Here is a 9,492-nt window from a genome sequence, read left to right as displayed (position 1 = left end):
ATATATATATATATATACATATATATATATATTAAGATACATTGAATTTATTGGAAAAAATATGTACGTATAATATGACTATATGTCTGACTGAAATAAGCGCATCACAGCTGGTCTCATCTTCCATACGGTGAGTGATTTGGCTGTGATAGTTGCACCTGTAGCATTATTGAAGAGGAAAAGCTTTGCTGCACCGTCGATCGCCGCTGTTGGATAAACCCTAGACGTGATGCAGGTTCTCCCTCCTTGTGCAAAACTCTCAACAATGGAGTGATCAACCTGGGAACCGCATATTAATTATTGTCGTTAGATGTATTTGTTCACTAATAATGCAGCAATAATCAGGAGTTTTTAATTACTTCATGATCACAACAATCATTTTGTATTTATTATTAGGGTTGCAAATGAAACGATGCACAGTTTTATTAATTAAATTTATTCATATTAGTAAATAAATAAATTTAAATATTTTTTAAAAGCATGAATGCTAATTGAATCAAATTTAAATACATTCAAAATAATTTATTTATATTTAAGAACAATTTTTTTTATTATTGAACAAGTAATTTCTTAAATGCTCTATTATGAATTTGATGATAGTTTATATTCTTTATTAAATATTTTTTAAATAAATATTGATCAACTATAATTTATTTAATTATATATTTAATAGTAGCATATAGTAATTAATATCAATATGTATCATGATTTAATACAAATTTTTTTTTCATTTTTATTTTAATGAAAGAACTTGTTAGCATTCATTTAATATATATTATTCGATTACTAAAATGCTTACTAGTATCTCATTGTTATCTTATTTAACATTATAAACGATTTAGATACTAATTTAAAATTCATTCAAATATTTCTTTTTCATTTAAATTTTAATTTGTTTGCAAATTCATTTGAAGTAACCCTTCTTCAATTAATATAAATAAATCAAATACAAACAAAATACAGTTAATTTTTTAAGATTTAAACCAACTCAAATATGAACATACATGTGAAAGCTTAGCTCAAGCACTAGCCAAACACGAACAACTTATGATATTGTCAAGCCAAGTCCATTCCAAGACATACTTAGCTCAGCTATACTGATTAATTCATTCATCTTAAAATAAATCTCTAATGATTTTTTTATCCATTTTAATCAAATTTTAATTAAACCTCTAATAACAAATTTTAGAGAAAATACTGCTTTATTTTAATAACTAATGACACTAAACATCAGTTTGTAGCCACAAAAATTGATTTATTTTAATACTTCTTTTATTTTTTAATCCCATTCTCTTAAAATTGTAATTCCTTATCATTCATCAAGAGTTTAGCTATTTAGATAAAAACATTCATACATTTTTTTTTTTTGTTCAAAGGGGAAGTTAATTAAAACAAAAGAAAGATTACATTTTTACATACATATCACTCAATTTTTATGTATTTACATAAAAAAATTATAAAAATCTATACTTATTTACATTTATAACATCTAAACTTTAATTTTTAAATACATGTCACATATGGAAAAGTGTATTTCATCTTTTAAAAATCAAAATAGTGGTTTTTATCGTGTGATATAAATATGAAAGTTAAATATATAAATAAATTGGAATTTGATAATATATATGTGGATAAATTCCCAAAAATATATATATAATATAAATATACCAGTATTCTGACAGACAAAGTTTCACCATGGAGTACAGGAACCGTGCTACCGTATATTCTCTTCACGATGTCGTTGGCCTTCGAAGACCTGCACAGTAAGATTTTCAGCTATATTTAATCTACCGAGAATAATTGACGGTAAGATATTCAGTGAACACGCTCGCATGCCTGAGCTCGTCATGGCAGAAGTGAGTCTGGAGAAGGCCGTCGGTCCCTCTCCGCACGTAGAAATAAACGGCGGTTTGTTCAGTTCGCTCAAAGTCGGCCAAAACCAGCAGCCCGAACGGACCGAGAGCGCTCCGGCCGGCGGCTCCCCCGCTCGTGCTGCAGTTGTAGCTCACGTCGGCTTCAATCACTGCTTCCAACGACGAGCTGTCAATCTCAAATTCGGCCGTTATGTCCAACTGATTTACATACAATGCGACGAAGAGTTAGCTATGTACATAGAATGCGACTAATCATCATGATTTAAAAAGAAAATATTACATCAGGATTCGGAGTACAATGGTGAGGCACCATATGTCAAGTGGGTCACACAAACTTAACACGTGACGCCCTATTATTAGAATTTGAATGTATCAGAAGTCCTAATGTAATATTTTTTATGATTTAAGAAATGTTATGCTCTAATTATGGCACTGTGAAAATCATCTCTCTTATATTTTTTAGCAAGAAAATTATGAAAAATTGAATTTAATTTACATAATTAAGGTCACTACAAAACCAATTGTTTCTTGTGTTGGTTAATCAGTAATCTAAGGTTAAGTAATTTCGAAAAAATAAATAACAAAAACAAAATTATTATCTAAGTCTTTAATTATTTGTTGACATTTAATCTTATAATAAGGGAGGGAGAGGTGGAGGTACGCACCTGGGTGGCGGCGCCGGTGATCTCCAGAGGTTTCACTGAGCCGGCGGCGAGCTGTAAGTTGGTGAAGTTATCGCTGCTGGATCTGAGGCTATTCACCTCTTCCACTGGCCATAACAGAAGGTTTTTGCCTGTCTTCGTATCGAACAGCACCGTCCTTGGGATTGTCTGCATTAATGGTTTAACAGCTCTAATCATTTAATTTAGCTCAGAAAACTTCATAATTATAATTTCTTGATATTAATTATGCTATAAAGCATAGCCTTAAGAGTTATGCGATAGGCTTTCAGATTAATATTCATATAATTAAGAAATGTAGACTACGGTAAATCTAAAAAAAAAATTAAGTTTTTCAAGCCCATTTTTTTTTAATTTTTATCAAGATAAAAATTTGAAAGAGCTTTTTATTAATTGCTTGAAGGAAACAAATCAATTTAAAAAAAAGATTTTTGATAGTTACACATTGGAATCGTGAAGCCAATCGCCTAAACGTACAAGTCACCATTTAACTCCATTATAAATTTATACTCAACATTTCCTGATCTCCCACAGTCCCGTTGTTGTCATCATGTCAATGTTTGAATTTTGGCAATTTATTATTATAGTTCTTTATATTTAATACTTCAATTTAAATTTATATACATATATATATATATACACACACGACGGTATTTTTTAAAATCACATCAAAACTTTTTGTGAGATTAACTTTTTAAAACTTAAATATATATTATAATGTTATTATAAAAAAAGAAATAATTTTTAGATATTAGATATGAAATTGCATATAAATTATGCAATATGCATAGAAATTTTATTTTAATTATTCTCCTTTCAGTATAAAAAAATTTTTAAATGATCCAATGGCAATTTCCTTGCAACTTCAAAAGATACGCTTAGCCGTCAAAGGAAGAAAAAAGTTAAAAGTGATAAAAAAATTACTAGATGGAGATTGTAAAATAATGAGTGTCAAAAATTGGCCTGTCACATTAATTTTACCCCAAATCGACTCGAAAAATCTGAATTCGTGTTGACCTAAGTAATTTTGAGTCAGGTTAAGTTAAAGATCTTAACCGGTTTAGTTTTGTGGGTCGGATTCGACGACCCAAAAAATGGCTGATCAAACTTAAATTGACTTAAAATCGACTAGCTGACTTGAAATTAACTTGCCAAATCAAATTTAACCCAAAATGGACTCGAACTTTGCTTGACATTTATTCAATTTTAACCCAAATAGTAATTATTTCTTATGTTAAACGGGTTATACTGATCGGGTATATGTTGGTGGGTTGAAGGTAGATCATTTTCGATTTAAATTAGAATCCAATCCTCTTGCCCAAAATTTACCCCTACGTAAATCTATTGGTACCCATCCGACCATAAAAAAAATAGTATGACAGAATATTTATCCATCTCCCTAACAATGCAAAAATATACGTAAATCTTAGTTTTATCCACCAATTGTACACACAAACAATATATATATATATATATATATTTATTTATTTACTTATTTCAAAGGTTACCTGAATAGAAGCCCAGCCCTTGAGCAAATCGGCCTGCTCACTATCGGTCTCACCGGTCCAACCCCACAACACCCGCCGGCCCTTATTTTGATCGTAGAACGTCTTGGACGCATAATATTTCCCATAATCAAGCCGCAACCCGACGCCCACATCAAACTCTGGGTCATCCGGTACCCACGAGTTGTTCACCCCAAAGTATCGTCCGATCGCATAATAATCATGTTTCTCATCGTCGAGGCTAGCCTTTAGCACGTGTCGAACCGCCGGCCCAGACCCGACCGACGTGTCGAGCCCGACTGCCTCGTCAATATGAACCGGATAAAAATCCACACACTCCCACATGCCCGTTCCCTCCACGGTTCGCAGCAAACCGGGCACCAGCTCGTACTCCACGAAGTCCCGCGTTGAATAAACGAGCGCCGCGCCGGCATGACCAGCGTTATCGTTCTTCGACCCGATGGCGAAGTACCATAAGCCCGATTCGGAGTTGAACCAAGCGGTGGTCGGGTCGCGGAAGTCTTTATAGTAAACGCCGGCCGGTGGGACGAGAACCGGGTTGAGGGAATCGGATTTGACCCAATGGATTAAAAGAGGGTCGTCGGGGTCAGCTGGGTGGGCGAGGTTTTGGACTTGGGTGGAGTTGTGGGTTGAACCGGTGTAGAGTATGATGAGCCGGCCGTCGGGGAGGAAGGTAGCGGAACCGGACCAGACGCCGTTGATATCGTACCAACGGTCGGGTTTCATTGCGAGGGGTAGGTGGAGCCAGTTTATGAGGTCGTGGGAGACAGCGTGTCCCCAGGTAATATTTCCCCATACGGCTGAGTCTGGGTTGTATTGGTAGAAGAGATGGTACCAACCTTTGTAGAATAGCGGACCTGTTTGTAGCAGAGCGAACTAATTAAGAGATAATATGTGCTGATTTAGTCGAATGGAAGGAAATGGATTGCGATTAGCTGCATACCGTTAGGGTCTGGAGCAGAGCAGAGCAGAAGAAACCGAGACACAGAAATTAATTAATAAAGTTGTTAGTAATTGGAAATGATGAGAGTTACGTTTGATGAAAAGCATGGGAGAATTGAAGAGATAATGAGAGGAAGGAGGGAGCCATGAGTACCATTCATCCAGTTCTTTTCGGGCTGGAAATGGAAGGCGGTGCGTTGGAAGGCAAGCATGGTGTTGGTCCATGGGTAGGCCGCCGCGGCGGAGGAGGAGGTAAGGAGGTGGGAAGTCGATTTCTCTGAGACGCCGGCGGTTGGACCTCGAGAGATTGGGAGCGGGGCTGGAGGGGAGGAGGGTCGGGTGGTTTGGCTGAGAAGGATGGTGAAGGTGAGGATGGCGGCGAGGTAGAGGAGAATCGGGAGGTAGCGACGGAGATGAGTCGGCGGTGGTGGAGGAAGGAGGGGGGAGTGGGAGGACTCGGGATCATGGGTGTTCATAGTTATAATGATGACTCTGATTTTGGATATGAGATGCGAGATTAATGAGGAGGGAAGAGGGATTGGAGGGGTGGGTATATATATAAAATGTTTGTTTGAATAATTGTTTCAGGGTGAAAGTGGATATATGGATTGACATGAAAAGATTAAGAAAAACATTGGTTGATTTTAAGATAGACAAAGAAGAAGAAGAAGAAAAAGAACGTGTTAACCTGTTGGATTTTGATTGGAAGGGGTGGAAATAATTCCCAGGAATTTTGGAGCTGGAACGAGGAAGGCGTGTGTTGGATAAGTTGGTTTTTAATTCTCTACATTGGTAGGCAAGTTGGGGTTGGTCTGCTGATGGCTGGTGTGGTGTTGGGATTTTATTCTTTTAGTTTGACGTCCCTATCAAACTTTATATTTATGAATATACCCCGGACGCCGGAGGGATTCAAAAATAGAAACCGTTGAAAGGCTACATGTTTTTGGAGAAAGATTTGTTATTGGGATGGGACTGAAACTTTTATTTGAGATGTCATGTAAATCTTAATTAATTGAAACGGTTGAAGATAAATATAATGATTATCTTGATCGAGTTTTGATAAACATAATTGAGGTTTTTTCTTTTCAATAACTTTTTACCTGAATGTAGATTAGCAGCGAACAGCATTTCAAACCAATAGCTGATGAATATTTTTCATGATACACCAATGACAATAATGCGGTCTATTAATAATTCCCCTTCCCGAATGTGATTAATGATTTACATGTGACACCGACAGAAAGATTTTTTTCGTGTGTGATTCATATCTGAAGTCTTATTCATCGTCAATTCTAATTATGAGCAGCCCATTATTGGACAATGGGGCAGACCGATTTTATATTTTAAAGTTTGATTTTTGGTTTTGATAATAAGTGCTATCATAAGATTAATTCAAACATGAGCTAATTTTCCGACTTAATGAAGGTTCGAGCTAAATATACAATCTTTGAGACCTTCTGTCGAACCCCACATTTATCTCTCTCTTCAATGCCGGGTCTTTATCGAATCGTATGTACTCAAGAGCGATACAGGACGCTTCGTCCTAAAAAAATTCAGCATATATATATTAATGGGAAAACTAGACAGTTTATTTGGGTTTATTTTGATTCTTCTACTTACTCTTAAAATTCATTTTAATTCGTATACAAATCACAATTTGATAATATGACGGACAAAACAACAAGCGTATGTTTCAATATTTACAGAAGTATACTGATTTATTCACTGTAACAAAATATGTATGTTTTGATGTAGATTCTAGTTGTGATACCTAACATCTTTTTTTTAGTATCAATTATGAGAATTTTAAAACATTTGTTAAGCTTTACCATGTAATATAATAGATAAATTAATAATATTTGTTAAATCCAAGATTGTCCGGGAAACACATCGAAGGAATGGAACGTTAGCAATTGACAGAAAGAGGGAGAGGAGAGAGAGAGAGAGAAAGTGTGAAGAAGTGGTAGTAGACAAGCAAAAGAATATCATTTCTTCATAATATGGATTCCTATTTATAGGTCTAGGTCACAATACTACAAAAGTATAAAATAGCCCCATAATCACTAACATTTTAGGGAGGCTTTTTGGTAATTTATATGATTATTTGTGTATAAAAAGACCAGGGACATTCGATCGATAAGGTTAGCTAATCTTCTGGCAAGTCTTGGTCCGATCGATTCATGGTCCCAAAGAGGCCCCCCATCGATCATTCTAAAGGCTGATGATCGTCCTGAGGGACTTCCTTTTGTTATCTTCTGTCAATCATTCGGCTAAGGTGTTTTCTCCGTCGCTGCTCACTTGAAACGATCATTTTTTGTTACGCCTGGTTGGTTGTTCTTCATTCCTAGGTTGCACATCTGCTTTGAGATTCGTGTGGATGTATTTTAATGCGTACATATTTAGTTTCCCGATTTTCTGACTTCTCGGAAGCTGTCTAGCACAGGAGGACAAGAGAATTTTTTAATCACGTATACATAAATGAATAAATAAAAAAATGATATTATTGTGTAATAATGGACTTTTCTGTATTTCTATGCCCAAACTATTATAAATATAGGCTTTGGTGCAAATGAAGTTTGCACCACTTCAGTGCCTTTAGATTCCTTTATTTCTTGTCTTCCCCACTACATGTTTTTCGCGATGTCTAGCGAAAGAGTCCCACCTTCTAACAAGAGCGTGATCTACAAGGCGATGAGTGACATGCAGGGGAAAACCCACAAGCTGGATGTGAAGCGCAAGTTGGATGTGAGGTTTCTGCCAAAAGATTGAGTAAGAAGTTGGTTGTATCTAAGCACGGAGCCACCGATCGTGAGACTCGGCCCGTCTCTTCTGGTTTCCTTGTGGTCCCTCCTTAGGAGAGGGTTGCTGGTAAAGTGAGAGAAAGTCCAGACGCCCCTCCTGCGGGGCGTTCACCCGGGATGAGTGTTTCACCAGTGGGAAAGAGACTACCTGCCCAGGAGGCAGTGGGGGTCATGATCCCTAGGGAAGTGCTCAGGAGACGGTAGCTGAGGCTGAGACGTGGCTCCGCCAAGCTAGGAGCATCTTCTCCTCGGAAGGTGGAGGACCAAAAAAAGCGGGTGAAGATCTCGTCTTATTGGGGGTGGATCCTTAATATGTAATTTAATTAGCCTTTTTATTCCTTTCTTTTTAGTGATTGGGGTCTTGACTGTTGATTCTTTATCGATAGATATTATTGTGGGACCCAAAGATGATGCAACGGTGGTGGACCTAGTTGAGGTTCAGCGGGTGAGCACGATACGGGTTGACAAGGAAGGTGACTTGGCGGGCTCAGCGCACTGGAGCAAGGTGCCGAGCGGGGTGTCGAAGGTCTGGATGCTGGAGCTGAGGGCGACAACCTGCATGCCCTCTCCAGAGCTGTGATGGATGAGGAGGCGACCCGAGGGCGTCGTGTGTCCTCAGAGTTTATACTCTTCCGCTCGCGGAGATGGAGGAACGCTTCCTCCGCTTCATGGGGTACCCTCAAGGAGAAGGTGACGGAAGGGTCACCGAGGTCCTCGAGAGGATCGAGCAAGTGGAGAGAGAAATCACGAGGTTGCGTGAGGAGCACACAGCTTTTCGGGGTGTGGGTAAGTTGTTTGGTAGCAGAGGGGAGGTTACCCACTTATACTAAAAAATATTGGTTGTTAGCTAGGCCTTCGGCTTTCAGCCCAGGGATAGTCAGAAGGACCTTTTCAGGTTGGGCAGTGAGTTCATGTTCGAACGACTTCAACATTGAGGTTTTGTCAAGGGCAAAGCCGAGAACCACCGTCTGGCCTGACTTTTCCTTACCCTAATGTAACCGAGGGTTGAGGTCCCTCTCTTTTGTACAAAACTATGGAATGAAATAGATTTTTTTTCGAATCTTCATGATGATTATTTACTTAGGCAACGTGTAATTTTGTTGCATCAGTCCCATTGGCATCGTTTCAACTTCTTAGATAGCTCGTGTGTTTATATATATATATATATATATATATGCACGGATCATATACTTTGCTTTTTTGAGCTCTCGTCCTTTTTCTTTTTCCACTTCTCTCACATGTTGTTTCTCCTTTTTTCTCTTCCTAGTGCAATAGACTTCATTGTTCGGAAATACTCTCAAGAGTCGTTCAATTCAATTCTTGCGATAGAGGTTTCAGTTCTTTTTGTGGCAGACATAGAGGAGATCCAGGATCGTTGCGTTCTAGATCCCACAATTCTCTTGCGACTGGCAAACAACCATGAACAGGCCACAGGTGACTTCTTTCCCGACCTTATCCTCTACAAGGACCATTTTAAGATTGGTCTTTTATCTATAATTTTGTCGAGAGCTGGCTCCATCTTTAACCCCTATAGCATTATTCATGCTCAGTTCCCAGAGCCAATCGGTTGTTCTTCCTTCCTAGGTCACCCATCTACTTTGAGATTCGTGTGACACATTTTCATGTGTACAATATTTAATTGAGAGGTATTGGCATAATCATTCATCAA

The 9,492-nt window shown here is 37.7% G+C and overlaps 1 protein-coding gene across 1 annotated transcript; it reads right to left on the bottom strand.

Annotated features, from left to right (window-relative positions):
* Window positions 1-52: 52 nt before the first annotated feature.
* On the bottom strand, window positions 53-5,818 carry LOC110034046 (beta-fructofuranosidase 1-like). The gene is made up of 7 exons (XM_020738283.1): window positions 5,177-5,818; window positions 5,024-5,032; window positions 4,063-4,937; window positions 2,540-2,704; window positions 1,837-2,072; window positions 1,669-1,756; window positions 53-279 (listed from the first exon to the last, which is right to left on the bottom strand). Exons 1-7 carry the CDS (start codon window positions 5,496-5,498, stop codon window positions 79-81), a joined length of 1,896 nt encoding a protein of 631 aa, XP_020593942.1. The 5' UTR covers window positions 5,499-5,818; the 3' UTR covers window positions 53-78.
* Between the last annotated feature and the right edge of the window lie 3,674 nt (window positions 5,819-9,492).

The sequence above is a fragment of the Phalaenopsis equestris genome, unplaced genomic scaffold (genome assembly GCF_001263595.1).
Source record: "Phalaenopsis equestris unplaced genomic scaffold, ASM126359v1 Scaffold001339, whole genome shotgun sequence".
Classification (NCBI taxonomy): domain Eukaryota; kingdom Viridiplantae; phylum Streptophyta; class Magnoliopsida; order Asparagales; family Orchidaceae; genus Phalaenopsis; species Phalaenopsis equestris.
Note: the sequence above shows the minus strand (reverse complement) of the source record. Positions and strands in the feature narration are given on the sequence as shown.